This window comes from Rhipicephalus sanguineus, chromosome 3 (assembly GCF_013339695.2).
Source record: "Rhipicephalus sanguineus isolate Rsan-2018 chromosome 3, BIME_Rsan_1.4, whole genome shotgun sequence".
Taxonomy (NCBI): domain Eukaryota; kingdom Metazoa; phylum Arthropoda; class Arachnida; order Ixodida; family Ixodidae; genus Rhipicephalus; species Rhipicephalus sanguineus.
In genome coordinates, this window is record NC_051178.1 from 196,499,733 (window position 1) to 196,517,930 (window position 18,198).

Genomic DNA, 18,198 nt, shown 5'->3' on the forward strand with positions numbered 1-18,198 from the left:
GCAAATAAGGAATCGAGTGTAAATAGCATGACATGACGGGGCGGGAAGAACTACGGGACACCTCTCAGGCCCGCTCTGCGAATAGAATAGAATCATCACAAAAAGCTACGCCCGTTTTCCCGCATCTCCTGAACGAATGCTAGTGGTAAAGCCGGTAAACGCTATGCAGTGGCATAACATCTACGACTATGCACGGCGCACCGCACCTTTATATGACGGTGCGAGAGTATAGGCAATGGCCCAAATTCACTACGACGTAAGTAAGGGCACATATCAATACCACATCCAATACGAAGTTTTGAGGAGAGGGGGCAGGCACAGCAAGCACATCGGTACGCAATGCCCTGATTTCGGGAGTGTGAAATATGCGGAAAAGGTAGCCAGAGAGAGAGGGGGGGGGGAGTAATATAGCTATAGCAAAATGGCATCTTTTCTTCTCCAGAATAACTTTCACTCTCTCCAATGCTGCCCTTCGCATGCATCCCACATGCTCAAAACAAGAGTACTGCGTAGAAATGTAACACCCCCTGGACACAAGAACACGGGCCTCTCCCCTCCCCCTTGCCGCTGCACTTTTCGAGGGTTTCGCTATAAATGACAGGTCTGTCCCAGAGTAAGTAAAAATATCGTTAGAATGATACCGACAACGCCTATTAAAAAATGCAGCTGTTTGTAAATTGTACTTTGCCGCAAGCATAGTCTTACTGAGGTGAAGACAACTTTAAAAATTAGGATGGGAACTTTCATTTTAGCTTTCTTTTTTTTTTTGCGAGGGCAAAATTGTGTTTAGATTACTTTTGCATTCACATGGCTTGCAACCGAAAAGTCACTCTGACAAAGGTGCCCTTAGCGAGCACTTAGCAGCTGTATCTCAGATTCGGCGTTTATGATAAAAAGCTTTTAGTTTTGTGCACATATCCATGCATTCAAACCAAAACCAGCAAATAAGAAAAGACTGAAAGCACGTGTACTGTATTTCGCTGAATGCGCCTTAAAAGAGATATTGACTGTTTCGTTAACCCTAATTAAAAAAAAGAAAAAGAAAAACGCATTGCTACTGCTTTTAGCATACTTCATCTTAACTTAGTCGCTTCTACGAGTTGAGCATTGCAGCAGTGTGCAAAAGCGCGCAATAAACATTCTTCGCTTAAAACAAATGAAGTAACGTACTCACTTATAAATGTAGTTCGGCATGCCCTAATTCCATAGCATGTTGGAGTCGAGCATGCTCCAAGATTGTAATGAGTTGTAGCAGTTTCCGAAGTCTGGTGGACTGCACGAATTTGCAGCCTGCAATCAAAAAGTTGCATGCTTCTGAATAAGCATCTCTGAAACGATATATATGTAATATATATATCCGGCACCGTCCACCACTTATGAGGAACCGCTTTATTTCAGTCGAGCTCGAGCTATCGCACACTGATTATGATATATACAGATGAGGAAGTTGCACAAATGATGAATATATATCGACCACCTTAAGATTAAAAGCGTCCCTTTTCTATCTTCGGCCGTGCTTTAAAAAATGATGAACTTATTGTAAAACGTCTCCGACTTAGCAAAAGAAAAGCTTTCCGGTTTCGTAATCAAAACATCGAACACGAAAAATGCACAGAGAGTGTGCTAAGACGTATGAAGAAATCATTGCGCAAATCCACGGCCGAGACATCGTGTACATAATCGCGCATTTATAATTGTTCATTCGGTGAGTGGTCTCTGCGTAACGTTATAACGTCGCTGCATCTGGGCACCAGTTAATCTGCACCAGTGATCTACATGTTTTTGTCCCTTGCCTATATTACACCATTTCAGGTACGTTTGCAACATACAGCGTACTTATATCGTGACCATGGAACTACAATAGCTACAAGCAAGACTCCTTTCCCACTTCTTCTGTGCAGTCTATAAGCCAATTGGGCTCAGTCTTGGTAAATGTCGTTGCCTTTCCTTTACCTTTCCCCGGCACCCTCACCAGACACATATATGTTTTCTGTGCCCCCGTATTCCGCTGTGTGCTTATAGATACTGCCACGCGCCCTTACTTCTTTACTTTCAAGTGATCGCATTTCATCCAAAAAAACCTGTTAGCAGCGCTCGACGCAGGCCACGCAGTAATGCGTGCGAAGCTTCGCGGTTGTTTCAGATGTACATCGTGTATTGCTTGTACTTTGAAGAGTTTAGTCTTTAATAACACGACTGCCGTCTTCTTCACCATCACGGCCACGTGACAATTACAAACTTACCTGCGCGATGGTCGGCACGGACGTGGGGGGACCGAGCGGCGGCTGCCTGGCAAGAGCCGGCCCCAGGTGTCCCATCTGAGGCATGCTGGCGTGCGGCGCCCAGCGCGGGGGTCCTCCGGGATCCGAGGCCGAGCCGAAGGTGAGCCCCGCCGCGGCATCGCCCACCGAGCCGAAGGGCGGCAGGCTGTGCGAAGGAAGCAGCGCCCCGGGGTTGCGGAACACGCTGCTTGTCTTCTTGCGCTTCTTCCACTTGGCACGACGGTTTTGGAACCACACCTGCAGTCGGCAGAGACGGAGGGACTATCGAGTTGATCCGAGGAGAGCATGCTAACATGCGAGCACGGAGCTCGCATTATACGTCGCTATACGTATACGTATATTGCGCCATCTATAGCGCTCTTCTTTTTCTACTTCTTCTTTTTTTTTTTTTGGAATGTGGGGGATGGCAGCTTAATAACTAGGGCATGGGATATGCTACACAAAAGCGTTAAAAGCACTCTTTTCATCTTTTTATCGCTCTTTACGCTTTCTTCAGCAAAGCGTAAGGAACTGGATGTTGCTCATTTGACTACCTTTCCTAGTTATGGCGTCACACCTTTCTCTCACTTTCATTAAAACGCCGTAGAATAGAAGAAAAAAATTCGGTAGATCCCACGCGTTGTGGGAATCGGTTTCATGCGAAGCAGTTAGCGAGTACTTGTATGCCGTGTTTTATGGCTTAGAGCCGAGCGCTACGAGGTAGATCGACGTGTTTTTGTAAGTGTAGCAGCTGTGTGCATGCATATCGTGGGCTTACGAGGCACGTCGACAAAACTGGCGTTTAAAGGGTAACTTACGGTGCGACGTAACGATCAGCCCTCACGTTAGAGTAGTACATACGTCAGTATTATCGAAACTAAGTGCACTTTATGTGCAATCATGTGAATATCATGGTGACTTTCGTTAATGTATTTCTCCGGGGTCAAGCAATGCTTGAATATTTTAGAATGAATACTTATGAACTAGCTCAACTCTCTGTTATTCTAAGCTTCAATATAGCTTGCTGAATCATAGGAATACAAATGTAATGTTTATTAGACTGCTATAAAAGCGGAGCCAACACTGGAACTACGGACGTTAATCTGATATGACGCCTGTATCGTAGGAATACATATGTAGTGTTTATTGCTTTCTTAGAAAACTAGATAGCCAGCACCACAACCACAATTGACGTTGCACCGACATTACGCCTACATAGGCTGTTTTTCCAAACCAGTGTATAGACCTGGCGTGGCTCTGTGGTAGAATACCTGATTGCCACGCAGAATGCTTGGATTCGATTCCTGCTGGGATCCTGATTTTTATTCTTTCCATTCGTCGGGTCAACGCTGCCGGTGTCTGTTTTCCTTAACATTCTCGCATTTAAATTACCAATGTCTGTTCTCGCCGTTCCTGCAGGTAGATATAAACTGTCAATCACCTGTGGCGCATACCCGTACACCGCTGCCCGTGGTAAACGGGTATGTGCCAGACGTGTCTGGAGGAAGAGGTTTGACGACGTACGCTACAGGATTTTCACGTTATTCATGTCATGACCAGACAGTCATATTCGTCAAATCCTCTCACCTTCCCATGCCAATTTTGGTCTACACCAAGTTAAGGAGGCGATTATGAGAGCACCCAGACGTAGGCGGATAGATAGATAGATAGATAGATAGGTGCTGTCGCGTTTCTTTCGGTGCATATAATGATAAGATTAGACAAACGGCTGTCCTTGCCTATATAGAAACGATGCCTTGCAGCACTGAGTTTTGCGTTATTTAAAACACAATAAATCGATATACCCAACCCGCGTGATACTTCCACAAGAGAAAAAACCTTTTTAGTGTCGCCTGTATGTGAACCCGGAATTTTTTAGCACGCCTCTGCAAGCAAGACAAATGCGGGCATTGCTTGGTGTACTATTGAGCTGACAAGCCCCATTTTATTACTGTTTTTTTTTTGCAAAGGTTACTTTATTTCACATACACGATAAGAAGAAAACGTTGGCGTGCGAATGCTGACGCTCTGGCAGCATTCGCGCCAGAGCGACTTTTCGCATTTTTTTTTTCTTTAGAAGAGCATATCAAGTCGGCGAAACTGATCACGTAGCGCAAGATTTGACACTGGAGAAGGGACGAAGTCGGCGACCACATACGCCGACAAGGAAACCTTCTTTCAATAAACAGCTATACTTATATATACGCGTACATCTCTGTTTATTCCAAGAACTGTGCGAGCATGAGCGGTTACACGCACACACATATACTAAAAAAAAGCGAGCGTCAAGGGTGTGTGGTCATCATGCGTGCTATCCTCGAATTCAGCAGAATGTTCGAATGCCTGAACGTCTAACAGACACGCTAAATGAAAACGTGAAAACGAGTTTAGAGGATAAAAGTGATGATACAAACTAACGAACTTAATGGTAGCAAAAAGTCTGGCTTTCCTGCGCACCTATACAAACGCTAAAACGACGTAAGAAAGTTCGGTACGCGATCGTACGTTACAGAAGCGAATGTGTCTCGGATTTCCTTCTGTTTATTTTATTTTATTTTTTGTTTTCACCGAGAAGAGACGAAATTAAACAAGAAAGTGGTGTTATCGGCCAAAAGAATGCGCTGGTCGCGGCGCCCAACGTGATAAGACTGCGGGCTTAAGCCTCCGCTCGACACGATACAGAAGTTCGAGCCAGAACAGATCAAGAGAGAACTCTTTTGCGGCAAGTTCAGTGCCCTGTCGCCGTACTTAATGAGAAGGCTGTTGTCCGTCCGGCGCCTACAAATTCCTTCCGTTCCGCGAAACAGGCCAGTGGCTTGCGCCCGTCTATAAGGCAGCGCCGGCGTGTACACCCCAAATAAATGAAACTTTGCGACCGCGACAAAGACACACAAAGAACCGCACGCGGTCGAGACAGCTCGGCCGGGAGTGAGTGGGCAGCGAAAAAAAAAAACAAAAAAAAACGTTGCCACAGGAAGAGAACGACTACGGACCGGCGACACCACTCGCGCTCACTTTTTCTCTCCGCGACGGCAACCTAAACCCCTAGCACGATAGCCGAAGGGAACCCGACCAATAAACAGTCTAAGCAATCCTCGGCAAGCCCCCCGCAGGACAGCGAGGAAAAGACAGTGGACACAAGACGACGCTGGCACGAGGGAGAGGGAGAAAGCGGCGAAACTGGAGCGCCGCGGGATATATACGATCGAGCACGATGCCCGACCAGAGAGTGGCGCTGGCGCGGAAGCAGGAGAAGCAAACGAAGGGAGAAACCGATAACCGTGGCTGCAAATACCGAGAGGGAAAAGGGCAACAAGGAAAGGAAGCAACAGTGACCATCGCACGACGGGGGAGAGAGTAGAACGCTCCACGTGGCGGCAGCGTTCTCAAGAGACGCCAGAAAACGAACACCGGCTAGCGTTCTTGACGGCGCCAAGAACAACCACGCGCCGCTCTCTCGGCCACCGCAACTCTCACCAACGGTGGCACTCGGCAAGAAGATACGACTGCTTTCCTTTCTTTTTTCTTTCTCCCCTTTCTCCTTTCGCCCAGCCTCCCTTTCTACCTTAGCCTTCTCTTTTTCTTTCTTTATTCTCTAACGCCTTCTGCTTCTAGCAGCTCCTGGCGACCGCAAAGCAGCAGACTGGGCAGAAGCCAAAGTCGTATCCAGAGCCGCGGCGGCCGCCTAGTATAAATTACCAAAAAGGGCAGGCCGGAATGACGGTGACAACCGTCAGCAGGAAAGCGGAGGAGGCAGACGGCGGGGGAGAAGCCTGCCACCCTGAGCCTCCCGCCCAGACTTGTCTCCCCTGCCCGCTCCTCCAAGTATGCCCGGGAGAACCGTTAGGGGGCGCATCGCGGCCAAGTCTCTCTCCCGACCAAGCCGAGTCGAGCTCGAATCCCGAGTCCGAAGCCTGCCGCGTCCTCTGGGGACGCGGCGCCGGAGCGTGGGTCGGGCCCGCGACAGGGAACTTGCATTTGATATTAATGTGGTTTTGCTGTTCCATTAAAAAGTAATCTCTGCTCCTCTCGCTCTTGCTGCCACGCTGCCTCCCTCCCCCCTTTTTTTTCCTTTTCTTTCAACACTGAAGGCGGGCGGCTCCGATGAGTGCGCGCTGCCTGCTGCCAACCAACACTGCGCGGTTCCTCTTCTGAAGCACTTTACTCGCCTCCGATGCGTGTGTCTGTCCGTGTGTGTGTGTGAGTGAAGCTGAGCGCATCGCCTGATGAGCAGTGTTCTGCTCACTTATTGTTTCTGCCTCTTGGCGGCGATGGAGGATCGATACGCACCTGAGACGAGGCTGTCAGTAACACGTAAGCACCCGTACATCGACGTGGCTGCGCAACTACGGTACCATAACTACGGCGTTGTATAGTACACATTCCGAAGGAAGTCAAGTGCTGTAACGGCCATGAATTTAGATATTGGTAAAGGCAAAGTCGTGGCTGTTAATAATCAAGCCTTACCACGCATTTGAAGCGACGCTTATCTCTCGATCATGCACGCGCTGCAGAATAAAAAAATTCGTGCTACAAAAAAAAAAAAGGAAAAAAGAAAGAAACGAAGCTCCGGGAATAGTGCCACAGTGAAATGTTTACCATTCCTAACAGTGTCAGTGCCTTTCATTTTTTTTAATTGAGTCATAACAGAGAAAACGGAAGTCAGGTACTTAATTAGGCGTAAGTCGAAAACCTTATGCCTAATTGATATATACATATGAGAAGAATGCATATTTTACGACAGTCTCACGTGAAGCTTTGAGTTTCATTGCTTCAGATCAAATATCACTCGACAAACGTATTGCATTTTTAAAGGTTTAACTTCACCGGTGTGTATACGCTTACGTTATGTATAGGGAACGTGCACTGAGCTGGTGGCGTCGCTGTGCGGGAGCGAACGAAACGAATTGGCGTGTTACTTGCAGCAGGCGCTCCACGAGCCGAGCCAGATGTTCTCTGCCCGAGCCGTGTCACGCCGTTGGAGGAGTTTTGCAATGTCGCGCATGAGTTGCTGGGTCGTCAACTGCGCTAATAGATATAAGGAATGCCATCCTGGAACAAAGTTCTCTCGCTTTGCGGGGCGAGAAAGCCTCCTAGACCAGCGGGAACGGTGGATTCGCAGCGTACGCCATGTGAAGTAATTGATCCTGTGCATGGTTATGAAGTACATGTTGTAGCTAGTTCGCTGTGAATTCACGCTTCACGCAAGTGAACCGGTATTTTTACAGTGCGAACGGAACCGAGTGGCAGCCGGCAAAGTGGTCTCGGGTCTGCAGAGTACATTTTGTGTGCGGAAAGTCATCGACAGATACAGCTTCTCCCTCGTACGCTCCTGCTGTTTTTCCGCCGACGTACCGCAAAACTGCGGCGATAGCTGAAGTTTAGCAGACTCTTCACTGTTGACAAAAGCTACAACTGCTGCTGCATGCTTGCAGTGGTCTTCACACCACCCCTACAGTTGTAGTGAGCTCTGGTGATCAGCCTAGTTGCATAAAGCTGAAAAGTTACACCCGGCCTCCGGGCGGTACGATTGAAAAAGACGCGTTTTTGGTGTTAATAGTCTAAAGTAATTAATGCTGAAAAGTACACATGCATACTACAGAGCGCGAGCACTTAAAGTTACGTACATCAGCCAACAGTTATCTCGCAGTTCACGGCGATGACCATATTGTCAAATTACTTGACGCCATCGAGCTATATGTGCGTTGTAGTTCAGACAATTTGATAGGTACATAAAGGCGAGCATCATTCAGTCATACTGATTTGCAGGGAAAAATGTTACTCGTACGCCCTATACGTATAAGCAGATAGCGCAGTTCGGAAACGGGAACAGTGAGAAACAAGAGCCGGATGCGTGGCACAATGCATCGGGGACCGCGCGAATTTTAATCTTTATTACACCTGTATTGTATTTGTCCCTTGACAGCGCTGCGCATGCAAGAGGTGCTGCGCCACGCTGTTTTTATGCTACGTGACGGCTAAGATATCGCTTGCAAAGATGACAGGTAACTGATTTACCCAAGCACTCATGCAGCCCGAGCAACATCCACAAACGGAGCTGCAGCATCGAAAGCTTCGCACAGTTGTTACGGCATCACTAAATGCAACACGGGAGGCGATCATGCGTACTAATTGCGCCGATCGCACTCGGTTACCCTCAAGACAACATCTTGCTACAGCACATGTTTGACGTTAATGTAATCGTTTACTCAGTAATGAGCAGGTAAAATGATGAAAAAGCCGCGTGCGCACAAACTTCGATGATGACGGCGTATGCTTCCTGGTTCACGTTGGCCTGTCGCACGCATCTCCCTTTCAGATTACTCTATCTGACCGTGCTCTCTTCCGTCACGTCGAAAACGTGCCTGCTGCTGCATAATTTGTGTCCCTTCTCTTCGTTGGAGGCTCTAAAAAACCCTGCGCTATTTACGCCCTTGAAGCCGGCGCGCTTTGTAACACCAGTCGCCGTCGCGCGCACGCACGTCCACAAAACGCGGGCGCAGCAGAAGGAGAGACGAGATTTCGTAGCACGACACTTGACAACTGAATGGCCACTCGCGGCGCTGACGGCGCGCTGGCGCACTGCATTGTCGCGCCACCTGTAGGTGCCGCACGTTTCCCATACATGCCATTTCATTAACTTGAAGGAGAGAGGGCGTGGATTTACAGTAGTGATGTCATTTAAAAAATCTGTAGTTTTTACGAGCACTCATATACGCCATGTTTCAGCACGTTCTAGTGTAACAAAACTATTGAGAAAAAAAGAAAAAGTCCCAGGCATGTTCGTAATCAATCGACTCTTTTACGAGAATCAACCACTAAGGACTTGGTCTCAACGTCACCACAAATTTCATCGTACACCACGCGGATTCCCGTCCACAACAGAAGCGCACGCGAAACACGAACGCATAATAATTCCGAGCATGTCCTCACCAAAAACGCCGCACTTTGTCAACCGAAGCTGAGTTCTCAAAGATTGGATGGCTCGGCGTTTAAAAATGCATTCGGCGCAAACACCCGCTATATTTTTTCTCGCTAAAGAAGATGGCGAAAATAGCAACATCAGTGGATAGAAACGAAAGAAGCGGCATAACACGTTCGTCGACGCAATTTCTCTGATCTGGGCTTTTCGCGCTCTCGGTGCATCTAGGCGAAACGGCGCTCGAATAAAAACCAGAGCGGCGCGGCGGCGGCCGCGCAAGGTGAAGAGCAAGAAGTGCCGGAGTATGGTTGCGAGGTGTGTATATGCAGTCTGTACGTCGGTGCGCGAACATGGCTGCGCGAGTTGCGGACCCCGCGGCAGTCTCCTTTTCTCCGGCTCATTTCAGCGCCCTTCAACGGGCTGCACTTGAAAACACGGCCGGGTGATATCAGGCGCGCGCGCGTTTTCGTTCGGCTCCAGCGCGCGCTTAATGGAGCACGTCGCCCCTCCCACTCAAGCTCGCTCGACGCGAAGCAACCCGCTGCTCGCCGTACAACCTCTAGTCCCCCCCTCTCTCTTTCTTCGCAATCCTTTCTCTTTGGTCGCAGTCGAGAATTCTCCAGGTCAGCCGGTCGCTGTGCATTTTTGTACATCTTGAAAAAAGAAAGAAGGAAAGAAACGAAGAAAGGATGTTCAATAAACGGGTAGCGTGCGTGTTTCCCTCTCCTACCGCTCCACCACAAAAAAGAAAAGGAAAGAAGAATTTGTGCTGAAATTTTTGGTTAAGAGCAACCTCGATGATCGTCATTTTACTATTTTAACGCACTTGTTAAAAACAGAGGACAGAAGAAGGACACGGAAACAGCGCTAACTTCCAACATTTCATTTGCTTCTGTAGGCGTCACACCAATAAATAGGCTGAAAAGCAGCGCACGAAGGCGTATCTTTAGGGAATAAAATATGAAAACAGCAAAGGCTCGCAAACAGGTGTACATAGGTTACAGCATATTGACAATGGATTTCGATAACATCAACAGTCTGCAGGATGATGAGGTCTGAAGATATGTCATCGCCGTCGGGTCACTGTCTGCGTTTTCAGAACTGGAAGCGCAGGCCACTTGGCCATCCACTGCAGTAACTGTGGGTGCAAGCCCCAGTACACGCAGTGCAGTGTAATAGGAAGACGCCCAGTGCAAACGACACGGGAGATTATCGAAGCATCGGAGATAGCTGGGTTGCGGGACATGTTAGCACGTCATCAATTGAATTACCAAAGAGAGAATCTGAGTTTCTTAATAAATCGCGGACAGTGACGTGACAGCGATGACATATCTTCATACCTCATCATACTGCAGACTGTTGATGTTATCGAAATCCATTGTCAATATGCTGTAACCTAAGATGTACACATGTTTGCAAGTCTTTGCTGTTTTCATATGTTATTCCTTACAAGTACGCCTGCGTGCACTGCTTTTCAGCCTATGTATTGGTGTGACGCCTTCAAAAATAAATGAAATGTTGGAAGTTAGCGCTGTGTCCGTGGCGTTCTTCGGTCCTCCGTTTTTGTTTAACAAGTGCGCTAAAATAGTAAAATGGATTGCCTAAATGCCCAAGCCTATATTGGAGAATTCAGCCAGCCAACGGTAAACGGATGAAAGCTTTTGTGAAAATACCTCAAAATAGTTCTCAGCGAGAAAAAACAATGACGGCGTATTTTTTTAGTTTTTTTTTTTTATCAATCTGTTTCAGATTGTCCAGCTATATAGCAGTCGTTTTGACAGTGCACCTTATACTCGTTCGAATATTTCACCCATCCTCGTGACCCACCGTGAGTCTGCGGCCTCATGAAAGTTATACGCGAGAATAATATGTGGCGACTCGATATACAGCACTAACGGGAAAAGCGTGTTTCAGTGTCTCCCAGTGCTTTTCAGCGCACTGGGAAGCATCCATATGACTCGCCTTGCTCGTCCTTGCAGCAATACGCCAGCGAAAGCTGCTTACGGTTCGTTTAGCTAAAAGTAACATCTGTGATGTAACATGAGTGCCGGCGTCACGTCGGAGCTACCCCTTACAAGCCAGTGCAGTCTATAAGTGCTTATATGGAAGTAAGCCGACGATATGCCGACAACTGAATAGTACTGTAACGAAAACGATACAGCATGCCGACGATATACACAACAACTGAATTTACACGGAGACGTCGATCCACATCGTAAGACTTGGCACAACTCCCCCCCCCCCCCCCCCCCCCCCCCCCCCCCCCCAAAAAAAGCAGCCTACGCAGCTACTCTCTGACTGCTTCGCGTGAAATCGAATCTCACAATGCGTTAGATCTGCCGCTTTGATTTGGATGCACAGCTCGGCTGCTCGCGCGCACCCGGTACATCGAAATTTATCTGGAACTCTTGAATATAAGATATTCACCATGACAACTTGTTTCGTTGGAACGTTAACATCCATTAACAAAACAAAATGCCAAATTTCGTGTAGGTTATCGGCACCCGGCCAGAAATTTACAAGCGCGCCTTAGTCCACGCAGTGCCAAGCTTTAGATTTACTTGGGACTGTTTATAACGTGGAAATCGATTTAATTTTCTCGCGATTCACTAAGATCGCTAAGGTCGCGAGAGCCCAATGGCAGTCGCATCATATATCGTGAACACTTTTCCGGGTTGGATGTCCGGCGTTTCTTCGAAGACACTGCTCACGAATGCAAGGCAATGGAGCAACATGTATCAGGAGGAAAGGAATGAGGGAGGGAAATTGGCGTAACCTATGGATGCTGCAGAGCTGCGACGCTGTCGACGCTCGCGTGGTGGGCGCACACGAGCCTGACAGCTCCGCGACAACTGTCAATCACTCGCGGTGGTCGATAAGAAGAGGAGGCCACGCCCCGACTCCCCGATCGATGGAGGCCGCCCTCTCGCGCTCCACAGCGGACGACGAAGCCCCCGCTTGGTTTCTGGCTGTGCGTCGTCTATTTGCCCTCGCAAGGCGCCTCGATTACACGCCGCTTGCCTCTGCGCTTGATTTGGAAACACAACTCGCGCGCATGCGTAAACCGAGAGTATAGTATGCGCTGCTTCGGCTCGCGCCTTCGCGTGTGAGGACGCCGAGCACGCATTCCCGTTTGAGGGCTCAGTTCACTACTGAGCTACCTGAAGGTGGCCGGAGTTCACAAGCGTCTGTGAACTACTAGCGCGAGTTCGTGTTGAGTGTGTTCATTTCTTCTTTTTTTTCTTTATCTTGTTATTGCTTCTATATCTTGTGCTCCCCCACCCCACGTGTAGGGTAGCGAACCGATCAGTGCTTGGTTAACCTCCGTATACCTTTCCCCTTCGTTTCTCGCGCTCTCTCTTTCTCTCTCGACTGAGGTGCGTCGCATGTCGTTGCCAGTGCTCTATCACGCTTATATCACAAATAATAATAATTGTTGGGGTTTTACGTTCTAAAACCACGATATGATTATGAGGGACGCCGTGGTGGAGGGCTCCGAAAATTTCGACCCCCTGGGGTTCCTTAACGTGCACCTAAACAAAGTACACGGGCCTCTAGCATTTTGCCTCCACCGAAAATGTGGCAGCCGCGGCCGGGATTCAATCCCGCGACCTTCGGGTCAGCAGTCAGTGATATCACAAAGCGACCGGTGAGAAGTATATATAGTCGTGAAGTGTCGATTTTTGTTTGGTAGAAAAGCGGCTGTATATGGTATCGATGCTAGAAGGTTGCAGTCGCTGAAATGCAAAGTCGGGCAGAGAGTGACTAATCAAGAACAGTCGTTTTTCGATCAAAAGCAGCCATTTGCGACCGATCGCTTCGAAATATTAGTGCGATAGAATATTTGCGACCACATAACGACCGTAAATATTCTTCCTCGGCGTTAATTTGACTCGACTATGCAGGTGCTATGCGAAATATATACGAAAGTGAAAACACGAGAAATTACATTAGGACGAAAGAGTAAAAACAAGTAAACCATGGCAGAACGGTAAGATAAACAAAGCATGCGCTTCCATTTTCAAATGCAAAACTTTTGCACTTGCGCACTAATCAATATTAATCATTCTAATTTGTTGTGTCGCAACGTATGCTGGTCTGAAAGTGAAAGGCTGGCAGACAAATTACGTTTCCGACAATCATTCGTAAGGACATAAACATAAAACGTCTAAATGCACAAACACACGGACAACAAAATCACGCAGGCTGTAAGGTCCGGCGTGTCGAGAACGGGGGGGATAGTTGTGTCTTTTCCCCAGAAGGCGGCTTCCAAGAAGCCAGCCTCGGAGCCGAGGGTCGAAGCGCAGCGACGCTCGGTTCGAGTGTAGGAACCGAGGGGACAAAAGAACACTTCCCAGCTGCCCATAACCGTTCGCACAAAAAGACGCACCCTATTGACCATCGGTTTAACGACCAACGCAGCGGCCTGCAGCCCCGCGGGGGGTCCGCGAAGCGGTGCGAAGGAAGCTAAGACTGGGACGTCAATAAATCTCGCATAGGATCCGTGAACGCCTGTCGACAGAGACGAGATGTCGCCGAGTACGGTGCACGTGGCCCAGTAAATCTCGCAAAGTGTCTGTTAAAAGCCTGTCAACGGATACGAGATGTTTCCGAGGAGGGATGGCATGGCTCCGCTAGTTAACCGGCCGCACAGTGTATGAACACGGTCAGGGTAGTTGAACGACGCCACCATCGTGTATGTTTTTCTGAGTGCACTTCTGAGAATGTCGTTTGCCGGACGTCTTCCACGTCTCTCTCTCAGGCTGGTGGCTCAAAAGGCTTCAGAGAGAGAGAGGGGGTGGAGGCCTCCGGCAGACCAGTTTACGGTTGGCCCAATAAGCGGGCTGATTTGTTTTGATTCGCCGTGGGGAGAATTGGGAGGAGCAATCAGGGGGTTAAAACCTGGCTCCCGGCTCCTCACGAGGGTTCTTGTCGCAGGAGCAGTGCTATGCACTTGTCGGCTCTGCCGAGTTATATTGCGAAAGTTCCAATGTACATAGCTGCCATGTAACCTTGTATATATACCCTGTATATAAATATCGAGTTGTTTTGCAAAGAAAGGAGTCGTCTCCATCCTTGAGAAGTTTGAACAACCACGATACGAGGCAAGGCAGTTACGGCCCACCTTCCACTCCCTTCTGCAACTGACAGCGGCTACGCAGCTGAGAGAGCTCTGCTCTGGAATCAAGAGGGAGTGGGGAGAAGGTGTGGGAATTTTCTCAGGCATTCGTAAATCTGCGAAAAGCATGTGCTATCGATACTTCTCACTGGCGCCTAATTGTACTTCACCACATTGTAACTCACCATGCAGAGAAGCACCCTTAAAAATATTTTTAGGAAGTTATTTGAACTGATTTTATACATATAACAACCTGACGCCGTACTCTCTAAAAAGTTTTTTTTTGTAAATTCTTATTCTGTTATCATTTTTCACACCGAATCAACAACTATACGCTTGATAAGGCCGGTACGGCGGCCTTCGATTTGGCGCGGGAAAGCATAAATCGCGTGATGTGAAATTGGCATTGTTGCAGATTTTGGCCAAAGAATTTTAATTGCAAAAACGAAGAAGGGCAAATACAAAACGGGGTTTGAGCGGAAGGTAACTAAACTGAGCTACAAATACACAGAGGCTGCTTCTGACTTAGAAATTGACAATACGTTTGCCTTCGACTGGTAGCGTATAAGCAGGCTTAAATCACTAAACTGAAGAAAATGAAGAAAACAGAACGATAGATTAAACAATACGGCGGAAAGTCATCAGACGTAAAGATTAAAACGAATAATGCTCTTTTGTGCGACCCAGTGAGCCAGTGAAGGAAATATCTCTGGCATCATTATGCGCAGCAAAACTAACTTAGTTTGGAGCGTCAGGTTGGCATTCACCACACTTGGGGATGCTATAGAGCATATCTACGTGCAGGAGTAACTGTCCATCTATACAGTCGAGGTTCGCAAGTGTATACCCTTCATTTCGTAAATGACAATTATATCTCTCGGTATTTTAGTTATTTATTTTATTTATTTAGTATTATTATTCATTATTACTAACTTATTATTATTTTTTGCAATTAAGGTACATTTTTCGAACGATAACTCGTCAGTAAATTATTCGGGGGCAGATGAACACCAACGTATAGATGTACCCCGCTCTGAACATAGGCTCACCTGAACGCGGGATTCCGTCAGTCCGATCCTCATGGCCAGTTCCTCGCGCATGAAGATGTCCGGATAATGGGTCTTGGAGAAGGAGCGCTCCAGTTCCTGCAGTTGTGCCGGTGTGAAGCGGGTTCGGTGGCGCTTCTGCTTGGCGGGCTTGTCACTGCCGCCTCCGTGCTGCGATCCACCGTGCGGAGGGTGCTGCTGCTGAGGCTGCGGAGGAGGCTGCTGGCCGGCCAGGGGTCCCGACGAACTCTGCCAAAGCGCACGACCTATCCATGTTGTACCAGCGCTCTTGCGTCGCTGATCGCGTCGTGTTTAAGGTATACAGCATTCATTGTAAAAACACTTGCGAAGTTGTCACTACGCCATAATTCTTCCTTTTGCGAATCGGCGAAGTATACCCACTACGCGTCCGTACGGCAACACGTACAGCTGCACACTTTGTTGATGCTGTTGCTGCTGATGATAATAATTAATTACGCCTGAGCGCTTTGTAATTGGTGAGCCTTTAGACCAACCATTAGGTCCGCAATTCACATGTTTTGACGCCCGGTACGATTCTACGCTTCTGCCACGCATATATAACATGCGTTAAGGAGGCTCTTCGCACTAAACGACATTCGTATAGGGCTTTTTTCCACGACAGTTTCAAGCACTGGCGTGGTTTTGTGGTTCGATTCGTAATCTAAACGAAAATTTTTATTTATTTATTTATTTATTTATTTATTTATTTATTTATTTATTTATTTATTTATTTATTTATTTATTTATTTGCATCAATCTCGAATTCTCATCAGTCTCAAAGCTCATGGACAACGCTAATTTTTCGCTCACAAGCGCCGACGCCAGAATTTCTGCGAAACGAGATCTTAACTCTGTCGCGTGAAAATTACCGAAGCTCTGCTGTTGCGTATATCCGCGCGCACCTGCATACTCTGCATTCCGATAACCCAAGAAATCTATGGAGCGGAAAGTGCCTTCCATTGTCTCCGTGCAGAACTAACATATTTAAAGGTTCATTTTTCCCGCGTACGGATTTCAAGTGGAATGCGTTACCTGTTAACATTTTCAGTTACCAAACACTGTCAACGTTTCTCTGCGAACTTACGCATAAATCATGATTCCTATGTATTGCAATTGCCCTTGAAATATTATCATTTAAGTACTAAAAGAAAGCATTGAAGGACTATGGTACTATTAATACTATTATTGAAAATAATTGAAATAAGCGAGAATAAGTGAAGAATTATTAATTCAACTTCGTTCCTCTCACTCTTTTACGGTAACACAATTATAGATTGTCTGGTATCTTGCTCGTGCTTGTTCATAATTCCCACTCCCGCCTAAAGCTTGATAACAAGGCTGGCGCAGTACTCGTAAAATAAGTAATTAGATAATCAAATAAGTAAGCAATAAAGATAAGTAAACAAATAAACATGTAAATAAATAGTTAAATAAATAAATAGGACTGCACCCAAATCACATGCGTCTGCACAATAAAACAACTCGCAAGCTTCGCTCACCGTGTGCTGCTGTGGTTGCTGGTGGTGGTGTGGCTGCGGCTGTAACTGTCCCGGCAGTCCCATGGAGTGCGCGTTCGCCTGCACGGGAGCCACGGCCGATCCCAAGGGTCTAGAGGCGGCCTCCAGAACCTGCAGAGTAGGTGTGGCCCTGCGAGGGTGGCTCCACCGAGGGCCTCAGGGTCTCCAGGTCGGCTGCCTTGACGGCTGCGCCACACCAATAAAACCCGTGTATAAGCTATCCGGATAGGCATCTTTATACTCGCGCAGCATATAAATTGCGAACGCGTCTTGCACACACTTGAGCACGTTTTGTTTACCGTTATTTAAGCTGCCTATAGCATTAAATGTGACTATGCGCAGGACACCGTTATTCAAGCGAAATAATATATGCTTTGGACTAATGCTGTAAATCTTCAGAGAGGACGCGTAGGTTATGCTATAAATGATATACAGAGCTGTTGCGTGTCGATATGGGATGCTTAATTTAAGTATGAAATCTAAGGATATGTAGCTTTGAGAATTAAGAGTTCACTTTTCGATAAATGATTACATTCTGAAGGGGCGACGAAAAATCACCGCTCAGACGCTCCGTACAAATATGGTTAACCATGCTAAGCTGAAACATGTGGCCCCGGTGTTTATCAGGGGGTTAATTTCGACGTTTCATTCAAGTCTTACTAAATCGGTAGTTATGCCTGTCCAGAAAACTTAATTGGTGTTCTCCGCCACCGTGTGTACGCTTCTTCATTTTTAGTTGACCAGTGGTGAGTATAGTTGAGCTTGCCCGATTTCTGTTGCCTATGATGGCGAAATTAACGACAATAGTTATTCAGTTTTCAAAACTTACCAATTATTTGCTGTTCAGTTTTGACTTACTTATTGTTTCACGTTAATGTTCCGCCGGTTGTTACATTCCATGTATCAGATTGTCGCTTTACAGCGCCCTCCTTTGTTTGGTTATATAGGCAACCTATACTTTACGTGATTGGTATACTTGTTGATGGTAAGAGGGTATTGAATACCGCTATACATTGATATCTTTGTGATGTATAGTTTCCTAAGTATTCAATATCTTCGCATTCAAAACACTTGTTGTAGGAATCCTGGCTGTAAAGCCGACGGAGGAGGACAATAAGAGGAGGAAGAAGTCACGAATATGGAAGGCCGCAATGGCTTTATGCTCGGAAAATCAAAGCAGTAAACGCTCATGGCGTGTGTCGGAACTTTTTGTCTGTGTCTCTGACCATTAAGACTTTACACATCTCAAGTTAAAAAAAATCACAGGGTCCCTATGCATTTGCCTAAGATGACTCGAAGGCGAAAGCCATCT

At 47.1% G+C, this 18,198-nt stretch overlaps 1 protein-coding gene across 1 annotated transcript; it reads right to left on the reverse strand.

Moving 5' to 3' along the window:
- Positions 1-1,172: 1,172 nt before the first annotated feature.
- Positions 1,173-17,065, reverse strand: LOC119386232 (homeobox protein orthopedia B-like). The gene is made up of 4 exons (XM_037653564.2): positions 16,869-17,065; positions 15,352-15,597; positions 2,244-2,519; positions 1,173-1,290 (listed from the first exon to the last, which is right to left on the reverse strand). The coding sequence occupies exons 1-4, from the start codon at positions 16,929-16,931 to the stop codon at positions 1,198-1,200; spliced, it is 678 nt and encodes a 225-aa protein (XP_037509492.1). The 5' UTR covers positions 16,932-17,065; the 3' UTR covers positions 1,173-1,197.
- Positions 17,066-18,198: the final 1,133 nt, after the last annotated feature.